Raw genomic sequence first — 21,708 nt, forward strand, 5'->3', positions numbered from 1 at the left:
ACTTGATAAAACAGGAAAATATATATAGTTACATCGTATACAAAAACAAACGAATATGGAACGAAATGTGACATAGTTTATAGGTTATAACAAACTAACCTATCGGATACAGGTTATAACTTCAACCTGACATCGATAGTTTCTAACTTCTTAATGACCTAACCTTTAGGTTATGACATTTTAGGTTACAAATTATGTACTTCAATACCTACGATACTCACGCTATCTATCGTTAGCTGCGTAACAATTTGTCTTAGTGACCGAGAGAAGTAGCAAAATAGGTTCAATTGTGTTAGTAAGAAACAAAATTTATATTCGTTATTCGTACTCCCAAAAAACTCCTGTATTCAATTTTTAGTTAAAATCGCGAATTTTTTTTTTTAATTTTTCGCCTTACAAAGGCCTCCGATTTTTGTTGAAGGTTCTTAAAAATGATGATAATTCTAAAACTACTAGGGCGACTCACAGGAAATTTAATACGGGTTTAGAACTGTACATACTAAACGTAGTCTCCGGATATTAAAAAATAAAATAAAAATAAAAGTTTTCGGAATTTTTGTTGATTGCATACTTATTCATCTCACTTATAATAAAATAAAATCTAACTTTTTGCCATTGGCTGATAGAAAAGAGATTAAGCTTTACAATATTGGTAATAAATTTTAATTTACCTAACAATGTCTACTATTTGTGCTTTAAAATAGATATTTAAGAGCTTGGAAAGGTGTGAAAACGAATCAGAATCGTTAAAAAATGCAATAATAACACAATTTTTTGGCCTACTCTTTACTGGACGAGTCTTTTTTGGTTTTTGCAACTTTTTACATATCTAATCACATTTAATGCTACCCCGTATATTTTTAATTAACCTTCGTAAAAAAAACCCGCTACCGATATGTAATACCTTTGAAATACATGCACAACAAAAACAGAAAAACAAATTTTTAAAAAAATTTATAAAGCACTTAAAATAATTTTTTTCCGGTTCCTAGAGCCCATTGGCAAAAACGCTCAAAATTCTGGCTAATATTTTTGATCTAGTATCACCAAAAAATGTATCTTTAGAATTGGTGATTCCACGTAGCCTCCCTTTGTTAGTTATAAATTCATAATAATCTGACAATTATAGCTTATAATTTCTTAATAACCTAACCGTTTTCGTGTAACGCTGAATTATAAGTTATAACATCCTAACTTATCAGATACAAGTTCCAACTTCATAGTAACCTAACAGTTATAGATTATAACACAATAACTTAAATGTTTTAGGTTAACGCTGAATTTTAGGTTATAACATCCTAGCATATCGGGGGTAGGTTATAACTTCATAGTAACCAAAGTCGATAAAATTAGTGCAGAAGTACGAATATCTAGTCAATTATATATGAACATAAGCAAATATTTAAAAATTATTCAACTGGATTTGCATGGCATTTAAAGTGTTATTTTTAATGTGGTGGGAAGATGCTTCTTTTATTTTATTGCCTTTTTCTGAACCAGGATGAGAGGACGTCTACACTATAAAAATTTACGGACTTGTTTGACTCATAAGTCATTAGAAAGATGAGGAACCAAGAGGTACAAAAGTATAGCGAATTTGTTGTCTTTGTTTGAAGTAGGGTGTAGTTAGTAGGGCCGATAAAAACACTATGCAATCATATAAAAACATACTTAATAGCTATACTCTCAAAAGATAAGGACAGAAATACACATACCACATGAACATTAAAAATCATAAATTATTTTACCTCACATATTATTTTTCCCAAATGCCGACTATAGAAATATTTACTTCTTATCGCTTCATCGGTAACGTTTGTTTCTTCATTACATGATATTCAACAAACTGCAAAAAGGGTGAGGTCATTCACAGTATGTCCAAAAATCACCAATAAAAACGAATATACTAATTAGGCATAAGTACTCTGTTTGATGTAACGATGAATAATAATAATGATTGCTACACCACAAATTAATTACCACTAAAGGTTGATATCAATTAAGCTAGGTTATTTCTTTATTAGCTAAAATAAAGGTCAAATATAACAGAATCAGGGGGCTTTTTTTTTTGTTTTTTGTTCAAACATCGATTAACTCATTGAAACAGTCGGGTTATGGTTTGGCATATGGCAGTTTAATTAAAATGCCATCAGGCAAAAGACTGGTCTTGCGTTTGTTATTTGCTGAATTTATGTACTTAAAAAAATAGAAAAACTGTTGAACCCTTGCTCTAAATGTTTTTGGAGTTATGTGCATTTAGTGGATACTAAAAAAGATCAATTAATTGTAAGTTATTAATTGGTCAAGCGGACCACGAAACTAGTGAATCTGTTTTCTAGTTTAAAGTGTCACTTGACACCCGCTTCAGAAATTTAATTAATTACACGACATTATACACTTGATAAATAAGTACACACTGTGCTTTTTAATTGCATATTTTGTTGTAATGTATTTCTGGGGATTTTATCATTCATAGGGATAAAATATCTGAGGAAATTTGTTTGCATCAGACACCACGCCGTTTTAAATATTGATTATTAATTATTGGGTTGCTCTGAATTCAGATTTCTCAACTCCAGTCAAAATACGAACTTCCGAAACACTTCCATTAAAGAAAAAATAACGTTTGAGTTTGTACCAATGGGTGAATTATTAATCCGATATGTGTGGTGATTAGTGGCCGTTAGTCGATGATTATTCGGAAATCGATGATGTCTGGTGTGACGTAGGTTTCAGAAAAAACATTTTCTTTATCGTGCCAACGCTTCGATCTTTATTGAGATCATCTTCAGGGCCTGAGATTTACATTGTTTAAATTTAACAAATACGTGTAGGTTGTGGAAAAAAGTGAATTTATACAATGCAAAAAATATATATTTTTTTAAAATTATATTCAATCAAAGTATTTACGCAGAAAACAAAACTTTGAGTGAGTAGAAATACTCTGATTGAATATAATTTAAAAAAAAGAAATATTTGTTTGCATTGTATAAATTCACTTTTTTCCACAACCTACACGTATTTGTTAAATTTAAACAATGTAAATCCCAGGCCCTGAAGATGATCTCAATAAAGATCGAAACGTTGGCACGATAAAGAAAATGTTCTTCTGAAACATACATCACATCAGACCATATCTCATGATCTCCGAATAATCATTAATCCGATAGCTTTTTCGTTTCGACCAAGACCTTAGATAAAAAGTATAACTAATTAAAATAATTAATAAGGTCAATTATGACTAGTAAATATTTACATGGATTAATACGATTAATTTTGTTTTGATTGAATAAAAATAACACCATACTTGTTATAAAACATTCATATTGAGTTCAAAATCTACAGTGCAGTTTCTCCAATTCAGTTTTGTTATTTTAAAGGTGTCATGTAAATTATTTAGATAGAAAACTAATTAAATAAAAGTGAACAAGTTTATTATTAATTGACACATAACGATGTTTGAATTATATATATAATGTCCTCTACTCTGAGGGCGAGCACGATTTCTGCTTTCGGAGATGGAATGCGTCTAGTTGTTAAACTATATAATAGAATTACCATGGCAGCCGAGTGGAATGGGCAATTACTAAAGTTCACGTACACGAACAAACATTTCAATTATGGTTAGGACATATCTGACTAGACTATATGAATCATTAATGATTTTATGCTAACAATATATACAAATTGAAAAAACAAAAATGGGATCGTAAAATAGAGAAGAAATATTTGTGACAAACTTTTTATTTTTATCTGGCATTCAGTATTAAAAAGGCATCAATGGAATTTTCATTCATGCACTGTTTGACCAACTGGCATTTTAATTCAGGAGTTACATGGTACTCGATAGATTAACTGAAATCTCATTTGTCTCAATGTCGAGAAATAAGGAGTAATTCAAGACCAACTGGGAATTCGAATGATCCACTGAATTTTTTAATTTCCCGATGGCATCTTGCCACAGGGTTCAAGTGATAATTAATTTTCCCTCTGGTAACGATGGAATTTAAATAGACCTTGTGAATCAGGCCAGCGAAAGAAAAAATCCTTATTCAAAGATCATTTCCCTGTTAGAGGCATAACCCTCTCTTTTTTTCTCCCCCTAAAGAATGAAAATGACAAACGAGATTAAATTTTAATTCGGTTTTCATAATTAAGTAATAAATTATCGCAAGATGAAAAACGTTAGTCACTATGCCTTGACGAAAAAAACAGTAAAGATGCAATTTAAAAACAACTGTATCCTTTTTAACATTTACATTCCCTAGCAAATCTAGCACAATGTCAAACATCCGATAATAAATAAAAGAATTACAATGAAAATCGAACTTACACTATTTATCCATTTTATCGATTGACATCGTCAATAACCGTGCAATTAATGACACAAGTATAGAAACCCTGAAGTACCAAAACACATGCATAGAAACAAAACCTACTAGGACCAAAATCCGTGTTTGATTATCAGCACTAAACTGACCTTATACAAGACTTTACTGCGACCACTTTGGACACGGTGTGGAACTGTGGGGTTCCGCGAATATCCAGCGTATCCAGTCCTTTCAATCAAAAGTCCTCAGAGAAATCGTCAAAGCTCCTTTTTACGTCTCTAACCTCACTATCCACAAAGACCTCAACGTTCCTTTTGTCCACGAACTGATCCATTCCCGATGCCAAATTTTTCATACCAACCTATCGATCCATCGTAACCCTACCGCTAGAGCCCTGTCCACATCTTCCCATCCCGAGAATCCACCACGTCGCCAAAACGACGATGGCCCCGAGACCTCCTTGCCCCTTAATCCATTAAAATGAGTGCCAGCACACATTTGTATTATGTACAAGTATGTATAGGCTACACAAAAAATTCCTACTCCGAAGTATCGAAAGATAAAATACAGGAAGTACAAATCAAAAGTATGGAATCCCTTTAGTAACAAAACATTATTATTGACAATTGTCGGTACAAAATAATCCAGTCCCAGAAGTATCATAACAAAAGTATCGAATGCCAGAATCATCAAATCAAGTATTGACACACCAAGTATCGAAACTAAAGTATTAACAAGCTGAAGTCTCGAAACAAAATCACCCAATCCCAGAAGTATCGAAACTAAAGTAGACAGTCTCAGCAGTATCGAATCCAGAAGTACCGTTATAGAATCCTCGAAGTATCAAAACAAAATTATTCAATCCCAGAAGTATCGAAACTAAAGTAGACAGTCTCAGCAGTATCGAATCCTCGAAGTATCAAAACAAAGTATCGAATCCCTAAATTGTCTAAACGAAATAAGATCTAACCCCAGATATAAAAAAATTATATCTAATCCCAGAATTATCAAATCATAAGTATTGACACCCTCAAGTATCGAAATAAAGTATTGACAAACTGAAGTCTCGAAACAAAATCACCCAATCCCAGAACTATCGAAACTAAAGTAAACAGTATCGGCACTATAGAATCTTCAAAGTATCAAAACAAAAATATTCAACCCCAAACAAAATTAGATGAAGCCCTGGAAGCATCAAATCCGAAATATTGAAACAAAAAACCACTGACATATCCAAACATTTGAAGATCGGAGCCCAGAAATGTCGAAACAAAATTACCGTATCCCAGAAGTATCGTTATAGAATCCTCGAAGCATCAAAACAAAAGTAATCCCTAAATTGTCTAAACGAAGTAAGATCTAATCCCAGAAATATCAAAACAAAAATAACTAATCCCAAAATTATGAAATAATAAGTATTGACACCCCCAAGTATCGAAACTAAAGTATTGACAAACTAAAGATTCGTAACAAAATCATCCAATCGCAGATGTATCGAAACTAAAGTAGAGAGTCTCAGCAGTATATAATTCAGAAATATCGATATAGAATCCTCGAAGCATCAAAACAAAATTACTAAACTCCAGAAGTATCCAAACAAAAAATGAAATCCTATGAAATCCTGAAGTATTCTTATAAAATACCAAAAGTATTGAAATAAATGTATAGAATCCCAGAAATTTCGTTACCCGAACTATTGAAATAAAAGTATGGAATTTGATCAGTTCTTAAGTCACAATTTACATATTTATTTACAGAATTCAGTTGCCTATATAAACTGCATAAGTGAACATTCTGTATATATTACAATTAATTAAGGTTTTTAGTTGCGATCAAAAGGTCAATGGGACGAGCGGGATTCGAACCCACGATCTTCGGCTAGATACGTCGCTGCTCTACCACTTGAGCTATCGTGACCTCGATCCACTCGGACATTAACTTCCCATCTCAACCCCACCTTTTGAATTTTCCCTCCTTTTTGAGAATCCAATCCGATTACACGACATTTGAAAAATGGCAAAAAGGAGGGAAAATTCATAAGGTAGGGTTGAGATGGGAAGTTAGTGTCCGAGTGGATCGAGGTCACGATAGCTCAAGTGGTAGAGCAGCGGCGTATCTAGCCGAAGATCGTGGGTTCGAATCCCGCTCGTCCCATTGACTTTTTTATCTCAACTAAAAACCTTAATTAATTGTAATATATTAATTGGTCAAGTGGACCACGAAATTAGTGAATTTCTGTATATACTTGTTTTTTAAGGTTAGCCTCACCTTCTCAAGGATTTTTTCTACTTTACAATCTGTGCTTATCAACTCTATTACAGTTATTCCATATTCCGTTTTCAACTTTTTATATACTTCAAACCAATACACATTTTTAAGCTTAATTTGATTTACAAAATAATTGGGGTACCGTTTTGATGGTAGACTGAGACAATTACGCAAATAATGTGTAGGTAGTTTTAAGGTATACACAAAAACTGGGAACAACTATAGCTCTAAGTACAAAAAATGATTTTGTGTATGAGTTGGTAAATTAAGCATTTTATCAAATTTTTTTTCAATCACAATGTTTTCAATCAAAAAACAAAAATGTTGTTCAAAATCAAATCAAAATTTTTTTCCTCAAAATGTTTCTGGAAGGACCCCCTTGAAGACATTGTTATACTTACAGAAAGTATATTTAGCGTTTTAATTTTTTTTATTATACTATGTTATAGCTTCAACGAAACACTTGAAAAGGATGCCACCAATAGTGCGTCGAAACTATTTCAAAATAAATAAGGTGCTAATAAACCATTATTCAAAATAAATATTTAATAAAAACCTAGCATAATTCAACGAAACGATTTATTGAAAAGTAGGAACTCCCCAAATAATTTTGGTAACAGACTGTATCTAGTTTTATTAGTACTTGACCCTAGTTTTTGCGAGAAAAATACTTTTTACTGGCCGATGAATAAAGCAATGTCTTGCTCTTTCATTTATTTCGGGGTTGGCATTTTTCTTATCTTTCTTTGTCTCCTATCTTAGTTGAGGGAATCGGTTTTTGTTGAGAAACGGAATCTTGATGGTAGAGGGACAATTCTTCTTTCCCGCCCATTTGCCTTTTCTTTTGGCCCATTTCTACATTTTTTGATTACTTCAGAAATAAAAACGTATTCATCCAATTTTGAGAAAGGATCCCTCTGGCTTCAGAAAAATTATTAACGAATATACGTATTAATCCAGTTTTTTGTACTGAAACATAACCGGAAGTATGAGTAAACATTTCAATAGAAAAGTCTCAATTGAAGAAAATGCTATTAACGAATCGATCGAAGATATCGATAATTTTTCTCCACCTGCAGAATTCCAAAGGGTTATAATTCACATATACTTTACCCCTGGCCTTTGTGTCACGGGGTAACCGCCTCTCGGCTGGTTATTGGATTTTTTAGAATCGTTCTTGCCAAAAATGTGTTAGAGGAGGGGCCGACCTCATCCGAAAGGGCCTTTTAAAGGCTCTCCCACTAATTGAGACGGAATACCATTCCTAGGGGGAAAACGAGCAGGCATGCAGGATGAACTAACTCAATGCAACGAGCCCTTTATTTTACCACCCCATTCAATATTTCGTCTTTAGAATTAATTCACAAATGAACCTCAAATGTCTCCCGGCGTTCATCCGAGTGCTATAATTAAAACTTTGAGCAAGTTTGTCAACACAGTTCAACTGGGTCAAAATCAATCAGATCAACACAAAGTAAAGAAAAAATAATTACTATTCTCGTATTTGATTTTAACTAGCCTTATTTAACAAATAGTATAACACTTTATTACTTTTTATTGATTATAACGCTTTCTCAGTGTATTTACGACTGAAAAAATGAACTTTACTAAACTTACATTTAACCCATTCGAAGTATTTTATTATAGGAAATGAATCTTTATTACAACATAATTACTTGAAGTCACTCAACACTTTCACACAAAACCAATTTGACACCACAAGGAAAGCACCACACTTAATGCCCTGAAGATGACCCGAATAAAGGTCGAAACGTCGGCAAAAAATGAAAAAGGTGTTTTTCTTAACTACTTCATTATTGGCCGCTCCTCACGACTTCAACATATTATGAAACAACAGGTCACTAAAAAAGTGGGCAAGTTTGTCAACACTGGTTGTTCAACTGGATCAAAATCAATCAGATCAACACAAACAAAGAAAAAAATAATTACAATATATTGCATTTAATTTTAACTAGCCTTATTCAAAAAATAATATAACACTTTACTACTTTTTATTGATTATAGCAACGCTTTCTCGTATTTACGACTGAAAAAATGAACTTTACTAAACTTATATTTGAAGTATTTATATCTGAAGTATTTTATTATTGGAAATTAATCTTTACTACAACATAATTTCTTGAAGTTACACAACACTTTCACACAAAACCAATCCGCCACCACAAGGATAGCACCAAACAAGCTGGGAACATACTTACTCGATGCTACTCGACGCCTTGTCATGTTTTGGTAGTGTGTGCACATCTATGCGCCGTCAAGCGCACAGCCACACAGCGTGTATCACAATAATCACTATCACAATCGCAACGCCTCTTTTGTTCTTAATGCACTATTTTGAGCAAAAACTTGTAATAAATTGTCCGTTAAACTTTATGAGCACAACCATGTAATAATGGTTAGTTAAACTTAATTGTTTTAAATAAAGTTATTCCGGTGTTTCGATTAATTTTCTATCTAACCATCATAATTAAATAATTTTAATAAAAACTTACGAATTTTTGATTTACGTTAAAATAAGCATGTCGTAATTAATATAACGACAAAATTACATATACTCAGTTTGAAATGAACTATAAAAAATATAAGTGTCCTGTTCTGATGCTACTTGAAAAAATGGTGTATTTTATGAGCAAAACCATGAAATAAATTGTTAGTTAAATTTTATGAGTAAAACCTTGTAATAAATTGTTATTTAAATTCATTATCTCAAAAAATGTGTTTTGATCAATTTTCTATCAAACCATTAAAATTAATTTTTTTAAATAAAAACTGATGAATTTTTGATCTCGATTAATTTTGGTTTATATTAAAATAAGGATGTTGTAAATAATATGACGGCATTAATACATGTAGTTTGAATAAAAATATGAGTGTCTGGTCCTTTTGTCTTCGACTATACTCCATGCTACCCGACGAAAATCTGGACAGTGGGGATCGCATAGCGTAGAGTAGGGTAGCATAGCATAGCATCGGTCAAATGTGCAAGGGGGTAATACAATATTATGTAAAATCGGACTTTGGATTTGCGTCGGGTAGCATTGGGTGGCGTCGCATGGCCTTGCATCGGGTAAGTGTGTTCCGGGCTTTAATGCCCTGAAGATGACCCGAATAAAGGTCGAAACATCGGCAAAAAAATTAAAAAGATGTTTTTCTACTTCATTCTTGACCTCCCTTCACGACTTTGACAAATTATGAAACAACAGGGCGCTAAGAAACACACACTTTATTACAACGGCATAATTCTACTTCTTGTTAAGCGAATTTGGAGTTTAGAAGATCAAAAATTATTTTGTAGGAGAAATAGAGATAAAACGTACTTTAATTTATAATGAAGCATAATTACATGAACAATCGAATGAAATAAATTTGTCTTTGATATTCTTAGAATCGAGAGAAATTTTCAAATAGTTAATACCGGTAGACTTAAGGAAATAGACTCGTAATTTTTAAACCGAACACACTTATTTTGTAAAAACTGGAGACATAGTATTTAGAGAAGAATTAGATAGAGAAATATGGCAGAAGCTGACGTTTAGATGATGTGGAGATTTGAAATTGCTTTCTCTTAAAATAGCCGGTACCCCTTTGATTCGAATAGCAAATATTAATGGATGTTACTCGCAGTGTTATGACTTCTCAACGAACATTGAGGTGAAGTAATTGCACGTGTAGACTTCTCCTGTAGATCCCATGTGTTTTATGAGATGATCTGTGTTACCAAATTTGTTACTCTACATGTTTGTGACAAAGCATGCCTGTGAATGTTTGCCTTCTCTCGATGTACAGTTTCAATAATTCTTTACCATTGAGAAAGTTAGCATGCATTGGTATATGTGTCCCCTTTTTCACTCTTCCCGTATTTGTGTTCTATAATGTGCGGTCTTTCACGTGTTTGTGCTATCTTACCAGTGAATTGTATTATTTGTACACTGTATTATGTTCACAGTACTATGAAAAAATTTGGAAAATATGTTCAATCTTTTTCTTAGTTGATTCTTTTATTATTTATTTGAGGAAAACGCTGCTCATACCGCTCGCTCTTAAGATGACAGAGGTTTCGATTTTTGTTTTTAACAAATAATTTACTATTTATTCATTGGGAATTATTTTTAATATAAAGTTCATATCTTCCATTCACTTAATTCAATCAGTTTTAAAAATCAAGGTTTTTTATGAGATTAATCTTAAAACATTAAAAAAAAAAAACAATTATGAAATATGGATGAAACATATTAAATTCAGTTTTTTCTTTTTATTTTAATTTATATAGGTTAATTTACCTTAATAAAGTCAGTGTTTTTTTAATGTCATTTTTAGATACTTTGGTCATATTTATTTTAAAATTGTTTCAAGCAAAATAGCCGAACATAAATAATGCAAATTAGTCCAAACTTTGGCCATGGTTTTATCTCATGAATAACCTGATTCTTTAGCACTTGATCTACTAATATTTTCCTTACGTAAATTTGTATCTACTCAGTTTTAGAACTAAAAAAACAAAATTAAATAGTCTTGTTGAATTAAATGTAGCAAGTTGTACACAATATCGAGCAGAGTAGCAAGTCATCTATCATCATTAACAAAATGTTAAAAATTAAAATTTACGTAGAGGTCATTAACAAAAACTCATAAGTAAAACACATTTACAATATTGCCCAAATTCAGCTTTGAAATTTGAATTAAGTTTTTTCTGTTTGTTTATCGCTTCTGACCATAAAATTAAATAGGAAACAATTAATTGTATAACTGAGAAAACTAGAAATTCAGCAGTTTAAATGTATTAAAGGATTTGTATTCAATATTATAATTGGATTGTAATTTGTATTCGGAATGTATTGATATTACTCCAAATAGAAAGCACATCGCACTTAATGAAAATCGATCTTTCTACTCTGCTCATCATTTATAAATAAACCTATCTAAATTTATCTTTGTCCGTTAAATAGTGTCCAAGCAGTACTAGTTTAATCTAAATCCGAATAAAACAAAACAGTAAAATTTGTTCGATGTAAATGTAGGAGGATGATGGATTCGACCGATTTGAACTGTTACTGATATTGCCGTCTGGTATTCAAACAGGAGGCAGGCGGAAGAAGACGACGAGTTGTCAGAAGTACAACCGGACGCAGTGCCTCCAGAAGTGAGAGAATGGTTGGCTTCGACGTTTACACGCCAACTGGGCACGACAAAACGAAAAAGCGACGAAAAGCCCAAATTCAAATCTGTGGCCCATGCGATCAGGGCGGGAATTTTCGTCGACAGGATCTACCGTCGCGTAAACACGGCTGCGATGATGCAGTTTCCACCGGAAGTGGTCAAGGTGCTCAAGGTCTGAACTGACAAATTCCTTTACTTTTAATCGGTTTTTGTTAAAATAGTTTCATCGGAAATTATTCGCTGTAATATTCATTTTTTTAATCAATTTTCCAGACATTAGATGAATGGTCTTTTGACGTTTTTGCCCTTCACGATTCTTCCGGGGGACAGCCGATCAAGTTCTTATCGTACGATTTATTGAATCGTTATGGAATCATGCACAAATTCAAAGTAAGCCTATTATAATTATATACAAATATATAATATTATATTTTCTATCTGATAAGTTTTTGTTTTCAACTTAACTATATTTTGATGTTTTCTTATTTGGATGTAAACTGCTCAAACATGAATACAATTATTACCAATTTTGTAGTATTCCCAATTTTGTGGTTTTTACTGAAGGAAAATTTAATCAGGGCTTTTGAAAAATAACAAAATAAAAGTTTTTAATACCATAATTTTGTTTATTGGACAAAATATTTTTTTGAAACTATCAATACCATGTATAACGTCCTCTGTTGGGTAAAATCTCTGTGCACCCGTTAGCCGTGCTGTTAATAACGTTGTCACTAATTTCATACGGAATTTCACTCCATAAATGTTGTAACGTCACACTGAGTTCTTGCTGGCTGCGGATAGTGATCGAAAAGCCTTCTCTGCAACGCATCCCATATGTGCCCATTGGTATTGAGGTCTGGAAACAATGGGGGAAGGGGCATATGGTAAATTCCCAGGTTTTATAAACATTTATGAACAACTCTGCCTCTCTTAGGTCTGGAATTGTCATCCAGAAATCGAAAATCCCTGCCAATGAGATCCCTGGTTTGAGGATGTTTTCCTCGATAATTTCTTGGACATAACTGACTGCGGTGAGGTTACGTTCCAATTCGTCCTCCAGGGTAAATACTAGCCCAAACCATTACACCGCCTTCACCAAACTGCACTGAAAGGAGTACGAACTGAGGCATTATGCCCTGTTCTCGGTAGACCCTTCAGCGCCTGCTATCACTACGCAGAAAGAAACGCGACTCATCAATAAACATAACATCATTCCAATCTGTGTTCTCTTCTAGGCTCTCGCTATACCTTAGCCGATGGTTAAGGATGTTAGGGGCTACATGGGAACGTGTTCATAAGGGCTTAGTGGTGATGCTCCTGGCAGGAACTTAGAGGAGAGGCTGTTCTTCTATCTGTGACCTCCGCCCAAGCAGTTGCGTGTGCAACCCCGGCCTCATGGGGGACGAAGGATCGGACATCGAAGCGTATAGCGTTGAGGACGCTCAGACTCCGCTGACGGAGTCCCTCGAATGCGTAAGAAGTGGCGGATGGGAGCGGATAGTGGTTGGTGGTGCCTACATGGGCGTCCTTTACCGAAGGCAGTCTCCTCTAGGGGGTGGTTAGCAATTCCAGTTTAAACAAAACCGCGGCCGGACCGGTTCCGAAAGTTCTTACGCTGAAGGAGCCTCAATACTCTGGGAGATAGAATGGTCTTTTCTAGAGGGCGTGGGAGGCCATATTTGGTGCATTTCAGCCACCTGGGGTAACCCTTTACACGCGGCATACGGTTCGATGCTTAATGTGGACCCGATAACTCGGAATGGGCAAGCAGGGTGTGAGGTTAGTCTTGGCCCCTCGGGGCTGGGACAGCTTCTACACTTGCGGCTGTAACACATATTCATTCGTGAGCGGAGGTGCGTCATCTCTCATCTTGAGAATCAAAACATCCGGTAAGGCCATGAGCCAGGTACGGACGCTGAAGATCTTCATTGTCCTTTCAGGACGACCGAGTATTTGGGAACGCATGCATCAAATTCTCCTGTGGGAGCATTCGATGTGAGGCCAACTTCCCACAAGTTACGAATCTTTGTGTTGCCTTGTCAAAACTTCGATCTGGCGGGAATTATGGAAAGGGTTTCGTCTTGCACCAATGACAATATTTCTGTCCTCCCTTGGCGCCGTAATGCGCTGAGATCCACTCCCACTTTTATTAGCACTTCCAGTCTCTCGGGAGACCACGCTCTGAGAAACGATTCTCACAATAATATTGCGTACTTCTGGTTCAAGATGATGTCTTGCCATGATTAAAAAGGATACAACTGGGTTAAAATGAAGAAAGATGAGAAAAGGTGTTTGTTTACAAAATGAATAATCTTCATGTTTGCTATTCTTAAGTAAATCCGTTATTAAAAATGAGGATTAACATTTGTTTCTTTTTTTCTATTTTTTTACTCAACTAACAACAATATATCGCTTAATTTAATGCAAATTAATAGAATAACAATAAATCACAAATAATACCCCTATTCATTTTTGAGCAGTTTTTTTATAAACAGACTAAAAATCTTTTCATAAAAGAACTAATCTTGAACAAATAAGATCTTTTTATGGCGAGTCCATCATGATCTTTTACGTTTTTAGTATTATTTTGTTAAATTATAAGGGAATTTTTTTTGTTGGAGTAATACTTGATAATAAAAATTGTTGTTGTAGGAAAGCGAAATACATACTCGTAAAGTTGGCAAAATTAATAAGTTGTAATAGTTTCTTTCATTTGGTCACATCCCTCATCTACATCCAAAACTTCATCCTTCACATCCTTACTGTTTTCCCAACAATCGAGTTGTACTAAATCCATTAATATATCGAATAAATAATGCAATTGTTGCCTGACAGATTGTTCCAGCCAGTTTGGAAAATTTCCTGTTGAAAATCGAAGAAGGTTATGGGAAATTCAAGAATCCTTACCATAACAACCTTCATGCTGCAGACGTCACACAAACCGTCCATTACATGTTATGCAAAACTGGCCTCATGGTAAGTAATGTTTGTTGCATAAAAAATGGCCTTTCTAGAGGCTAAAAACACTAAATTATTAATTAAAAAAGGTTAATTAAATAAAGTACTTTCCTTCTTTCTCGACACAATTTTGTCAATGTGATACCGAAGAATGTATTCTTGTTTTGAAATGGGTTAAGAGTTCGTCATCGGTTCAATGGGAATATTAAGACTACTAAACCTAGGACGTGTTAGTATTAGAATGTAGTACTACCGACTGGATACTGCAGACTCCGGATAAATGTGTATACTCTGAGAACAGCGGAAACAAGCTGTGCAGTGCAATGGAGTCGGAATTATTTGTTGACTGGAATGAAGTTTGAATTTGTATTTAAAAATAATGGATCTAATAAAATTCCGAGCTTGCTTCTAGAGGACTGAAATCGGTAGTTTCTGATCAACCTAATCTCGCTGTATTGGTCTGTTAGTCGCGTTTCGGCACTGCACCATTAACAGTCGATTTATAGGATTATAACGGGTTAAGAATAATTCCTCGGTTCAATAAGAATGTGAAAGAGCTATAACGTTGTGGGAGCGTGTATTTATAACGTTTTGGGATTAATATGGTTATAAGAAATAAAATAAAATAAAGTAATAAGTCTGTACCCGTTAAAAATAAAAGGTTCTTATATTAATAACAAATTAATGAATCGAATATAACTTATAAATGGTTACAACTAATTTAGTAAGGAAAAGGGAATATTTTCTTATGATAGAAAGTAAGTAAGTGTAAAGTTATTTTTTGGTTTCCTTTTCACTGGACAAGTTGTATTGTATAATGTAACGAACCTTGATGAACGAACACCACTTCACTAGAATTCTTCACTAGCAGTTTTTTTTGTTTTGATAACGTCACACACTTTTATTTTTACTTTATCTTGTTTCTAAAGATGCAAGCGACCGAGTAACTCCAAATCCAGCGTGGCTCTTCCTTATGCCTACCGCCGTCCTCTCCTCTGCCTCCTCAATCGTTGGAACTCTGCCTTATTGATTATTTACGTCGCTTTGGCGGCCTTTATGAAATGGCTTGTCATAGAGCCAAGCGGAAAAGTTCATAAAAAAATCATCGCAGAAACAAAAAGCACAACTATTAATTTGGCACGTGTTAGGACCACTATACACAAGACTGACTATAATAAGACTACAGGACTGGCTGACTGTACACTGCAGACTCTGGAGCTATATGTACATACTCATAGCAGAAACAAAAGTGAGCAGATATTGCAAGCAGAGCTTGCCCTCTGTTATAGATACACCTTGGAGAGGAAAAGCCAAGGCCTGGTTGATACACATGGCAGCCCTTAGAAACCATTGCTGCTGGCAATATCTGCTCAATTTTGTTTCTGCTTCAAGTATGTACATATGGCTCCAGAGTCTGCAGAGTACAGTCAGCCAGTCCTATAGTCTTATTATAGTCAGTCATAAAGCTGTGGGATCTGGAGACAATCTCTAGACTCTAGCCCGCGATGAAGATTGCACAACATTAGTCGTGGTGTTCTAGGTCGTAAAAAGGCCGACTCGTTTAAACCTTAACCCTTTACCGCTTGAGAAAAATAAATGAAACAAAAATCAATAAAGTTTTGAAACATAATTTTAATAGATCCAACGTTTAGACGTTTTTAACTCTAATACGCCAAATGAAAGAAAAAAATCCATTGAAAGATTATAACAGGTGAGTAAAGTGGATGAAGTAGAACTTCAAATCCAAGTTTTCTAAGTTTCTGTGATGGCATTTTTGGGACATGTGGTATTGTAATGAAGGAAGGGCCTTTGTGACTAACGCTGAATCCTGGAAATGTCAGCATAATGGTTTCATAATTAATTGTTTCTTCAGTTCCCGGGGAGATGTCATGAATGACCATCATACTGTCCCCATTACTTTTTGTTGGTCAGCACTAGGTTTTGCCAGACGGTTTGTCGCTAACATTCTACCATGGCCCTGACCTTTTCGAATTGTAATAAAACATCCATTTTTCTTTCGTTATATTGAAAAAATTAAGAAGGGTAGAAATATTTTTCGTCCTTTTCGGCTTTACGGCGTCGGTTATTTGGTGCGGAACATATCGGTCTTTTTTTTACTTTAGTGACTTATGCCTGAAAATTATTGAATCTTGAATCCGTGCATCTGCTTACATTCAATTATCTGCTTTGGGATGGATTCTTTAGTATCCTTCATCATTCAAAATTGGTTTGCGACCGCTAACTGTTTGTCCAGGAAGGTGGTGTTTAAATTTTTAATTTAAATTTTTAACGTTTGAATAAATTGACATTCACGCACAAGACTTAAACGACAAGAACTCATCAGACAATATAAACATAGAATACTTCTAGGATCGAAATCACGCATAAAAGTTCGAACAAACTAACACTGTACAAAACTCACTAGTTTTCGTGGTCCGCTTAACCATTTAATATCTTTCAATTAATTAAAGATTTTAGTTGAGATAAAAAGTCAGTGTCATGAGCGGGATTCGAACCCGCGATCTTCGTCTAGATACGCCGCTGCTCTACTACTTGAGCTATCGTGACCTCGATCCACTCGGACACTAATTTCCCATCTCAACCCCACCTTGAGAATTTTTCCTCCTTTTTCCCATTTTTCAAATGTCCTGTAATCTATTTGATTCTCGGCGACAAAAGAAATGGCCACGGAGAGTTTTAGTGAAGGTATACTTCATTTAAACGTATTAAAGTCACTACTTTTCGTGGTCCGCTTGACCAATTAATATCTTTCAATTAATTAAGGTTAAGTTAGATTACATTGGAAAAATGGGAAAAAGGAGGGAAAATTATGGGGTTAAGATGGAAGATTAAGAGGGTAAAAAAAAAGTGGGGTTGAGATGGGAAATTAGCGTCCGAGTGGATCGAGGTCACGATAGCTCAAGTGGTAGAGCAGCGGCTTATCTAGCCGAAGATCGTGGGTTCAAATCCCGCTCGTGACGCTGACTTTTTTATATCAACTAAAAACTTTAATTAATTGAAAGATATTAATTGGTGTAGCGGACCACGAAAACTAGTTAGAACTAGAGTTTTGTAGTGTTAATTTGTTCGAACTTTTATGGGTGATTTCTTCGATCCTAGAAGTATTCTATGTTTATATTGTCTGATGAGTTCTTGTCGTTTAAGTCTTGTGCGTGCATGTCAATTTAAGTATTTAACTTGCTTAGATAGACGAGGCCAAGGCTTTTTTCTCTAATGATTAACTGATGGTAATTTGGGAGCGTTTGTCCTCGCTTAGTTTCACTTCACATCGTAGTCCATTCTTCGATAATCCCAGTATGCTCCTGGATACTGGAGGTCGTTTCTAATGCCACGGGTAGGATATAAGTTAGGTGATCAAATTGCGGTATCGTCCGCATAGGTTATAAGGGTGATGTTAAAGGCAGGTAGCACTATAAAGAGAGGGGGCCAAGAATGATCCCTTGTGAGACTCCGGCACGGATCATTCTTGTTTCCAAAAACTCCATTGATTTTTAAATCCTATATAAACAAACTGTTCATTTCGGATTAAAATATAAACCCAGCGTTTGTTGTAAAAGTGGCAGTTTATTATGCAACAATCGATTTAATTTCTTTTAAATTCTTAAAACTTCTTAAAAATTCATTCTTTTTTCTTAATTTCTTCTCACGTATATTTTTAATCGATAACTAAAGATAAGGATATACTATTATTAACATCCGGAGTTTGGAGTTTCAATAAAAATTGTGTGTTCACTTTTATTTGCAGTGTATTAGACTTTTTTTACAGCAAGATTCTGCAATCAAAAATTCGATATTCAGGGTTCCATGAATTATTAAATTTGAGGTTGAAACATGAAAATCCAAATTACTTTTAGAGTAGCGGTTGTAACCGAAGAATGACACGATTTTCTTTAATAATAGGTTGTAATTTTAGAACTGGCTCACTGATCTCGAGATATTCGCAACTTTATTTGCCGCTTTGATCCACGACTTCGAGCACACGGGGACGACGAACAATTTCCACGTTATGTCCGGTTCAGAAACCGCTCTACTCTATAATGACAGGGCCGTTTTGGAAAATCACCATATAAGCTCTTCTTTCAGGTAATTTGAAAAGGGGATGAGGTAAATTGCGATACAGTACGCCAAAAAAAATTGCAAATTTTAGGGTCCTAAAGGAAGACGATTGTAATATACTGCAAAATTTGTCGAGAGAGGAATACAGAGAGTTTCGGACTTTAGTCATTGATATGGTCTTGGCTACAGACATGAGCTTTCATTTTCAACAGTTGAAAACGATGAAAAATCTCATCACCCTCGCTGATGCCACGTAAGATATCAAAACCTCCAATTGTTTAGTTCTTAATTCATAAACTCCTTTTGTTAACCAGAATCGAAAAATCGAAAGCGTTATCATTGGTGCTACATTGCTGTGACATATCACATCCCGCAAAACGTTGGGAACTCCATCAAAGATGGACAACACAGCTTTTGGAAGAGTTTTTCAGACAAGGGGACAAAGAGAGAGAGCTGAACCTGCCGTTCAGTCCGCTCTGTGATAGAAACAACATTATGGTCGCCGAATCCCAAATCGGTAAGAACAATTACAAATTTTTAATCAAGTGTGATTCTCTTTGACATTCACTTTATACACACGATGGTTATTTTTGTAATGAAAAACTGTCAAGAGTAAGATTCGAACCTACCGACTTGGACGCATATTAATTGAATCTATTAATGAATATTCGTAATTATCATTAAATTGGAATGTCGTTATAGGCTTTATTGACTTTATTGTCGACCCGAGTATGGCAGTCTGCAGTGATATGTTGGAGGTTATCCTAGCTCCAGAAAAACCAAACCCAAAAAAAGAATTAGGTAAATAAACTTTTCCTTTTTGTTTTCTGATTTAGTAACTGAATTTCGTGATTTTTTTTTTCAGAAACCGAGACTGAACCATTCGTCCTGACTAAGCCGTGGCTTGCGTGTTTAGCAGACAACAAACGACATTGGCGAGACAAAGCCGTTCATGGTAATACCACTCTTCCTCACAATTGCCACATAAAATTAAACCGTAATCGTAATTAATATGACACTTTCAGAAGCAGCACAAAACGAGAAAAAAGAATCGGACCAAAAGTTGGACAGCTAAACGCCCAATCGAATCGAGGTTCTCTGATGTAAAATCAAACGTAGTTACAACTTTAAAAAAAATGAAGAAGCTTTGAAGCTTTGTATCGAAATCATTAGATTGTTCCCCAATATTCTTCACTTATACAAATAATCAAAATATTATTGCATAATAGAAATGTATATGCTAACATATGCACAAAACACGGAAAACACGATTGGCAGCAATCGGAAGTAATATTTCTCTGTAAATTTATATAAATTTTGTTGTCCGCTGTTTGTGGTATATTCTATGTAATTACCTTACCTTTAACACAGTACTAACAGAGAAAAAAACACTAGCAATACCTGAAAGCATATTCCCGACTCGTTTGTATTAACACAAAAAATCCTAAAATTCTGTATATACTATTTTAATGTACATATTGTAGCTACGATTTTTAGTCGGCCAAATATTATGCTGTATATATTGCAAATACTATTTTAAAAAGGTATGCAGGTTAATATTAAATATAAATAGCGAAAATGTTAAACGTTGACCAAATAGATGAGAACAAAGCTTGTCTCTTAAACTCTATGTACTGCTCTGAATTTATAGGGTTTATCGATTTCTTGTTATTGTACATAAAAATGCATAAAACAGGGTATCTTATTATGAGTTATTCATTAGTAAGCATATATATTTTGGCCATAACGGTACAGGGGTAAGGTTCTCAATATGTTGCTTGTTTCAAATCCCTGTTAAATGCATATACATATATATTTATATTTTTATGCTAAAATATCTCATACCATACGGATATAATTTTTGCTGTATTGTTTTCTTATTTATATACAATCAAATTATAAAAAAGTTAATAGAAATATGTTTACATCCAAAATCCTGCATTATTTTATTAGTTGATACTATCTTTTACAATGTTTTGTTAAGGAATGCAAAAGGCAAATATAAATCTTTATAGTAAGACAGACCTATTAGGCCTTTTCGATTCCATGGGACCTACAAGTCGTTTTCATTGATATATTGTAATACTGATTTAAAATTTAGTTATTACAGTTGATGCAATCATAAAAAATATTTAAAAGAGATTCTGGAGTGTTTAAAAATGATGGCGTCAATTGTAGCCAAAGAGTTAGATTAGATTCTGTCAAGTGATCCTATAGTTTTTCATACATCTATCCGAACTGTATACTAAAATAAAGTTTATTGCAAGGTTGTTATTGTTTTATTTTAAAAAAACATAGTGTGGTAAATTATTTATTCTCATCTTTCCAAGTGACCGTTTTTATCGTAAAGAGGAATTAAGGTAAGTAAGTGATCGTCTTGCTTAAAATAAAAAGATCAGGTGACAAAAAGTATTCAAGTAACAACACAGGAAGGTAAGTACTGCGGACGTAAGAAAATGTAAAAATAATGTCCGCGTTGCTGTCTTTTTTTAGCTGAATATCAACAGATAAAATGTTTTTCAAATTTAAGCATAAGAATAAATTCAACGGTAAAAAGTTCGGTAATGGTGTTTCTTAACCACATCATAAAATCAACAACCACATGACAAAGACGGCGAACAAGACGCTCTCACACAAAGACAACAAATAGACCACATTTACGGACATATAATATGAAATGTACAACTAAATCTGTTGAACAAATTCGGAATTAAACGTGCTCTGAAAACAACGAACACAATTTAAAATCTACTTAGACATAACCAAGCCGAACGGCATGTACATGACAAATACATTGGACAGACATGATGCAAAATAAAAGGTACAAAGACATGGTTTCGGGCCAATGGCGAAAAATCAAAATACACAACTCACTTCATAGAAAAAAGACACTCCA

General features: G+C 34.2%; 1 protein-coding gene across 4 annotated transcripts in view; it reads left to right on the forward strand.

The window, feature by feature from the left end:
- Positions 1–21,083, forward strand: part of LOC106668763 (calcium/calmodulin-dependent 3',5'-cyclic nucleotide phosphodiesterase 1-like) — a 157,339-nt gene extending 136,256 nt beyond the window's left edge. For all 4 annotated transcript variants that reach the window (XM_014397819.2, XM_014397820.2, XM_014397821.2 and 1 more), the window contains 9 exons: positions 11,700–11,949; positions 12,051–12,167; positions 14,613–14,753; positions 18,670–18,839; positions 18,904–19,065; positions 19,127–19,329; positions 19,515–19,613; positions 19,678–19,767; positions 19,838–21,083. In XM_014397819.2, the coding sequence (XP_014253305.1) occupies positions 11,700–11,949; positions 12,051–12,167; positions 14,613–14,753; positions 18,670–18,839; positions 18,904–19,065; positions 19,127–19,329; positions 19,515–19,613; positions 19,678–19,767; positions 19,838–19,887 (1,282 nt within the window). In that variant the 3' untranslated portion in view covers positions 19,888–21,083. The remainder of the gene's footprint in view (positions 1–11,699; positions 11,950–12,050; positions 12,168–14,612; positions 14,754–18,669; positions 18,840–18,903; positions 19,066–19,126; positions 19,330–19,514; positions 19,614–19,677; positions 19,768–19,837) is intronic.
- The last annotated feature ends 625 nt before the right edge of the window (positions 21,084–21,708 follow it).

This window comes from Cimex lectularius, unplaced genomic scaffold (genome assembly GCF_000648675.2).
Source record: "Cimex lectularius strain Harlan isolate CLEC.00 unplaced genomic scaffold, Clec_2.1 scaffold125, whole genome shotgun sequence".
NCBI lineage: Eukaryota > Metazoa > Arthropoda > Insecta > Hemiptera > Cimicidae > Cimex > Cimex lectularius.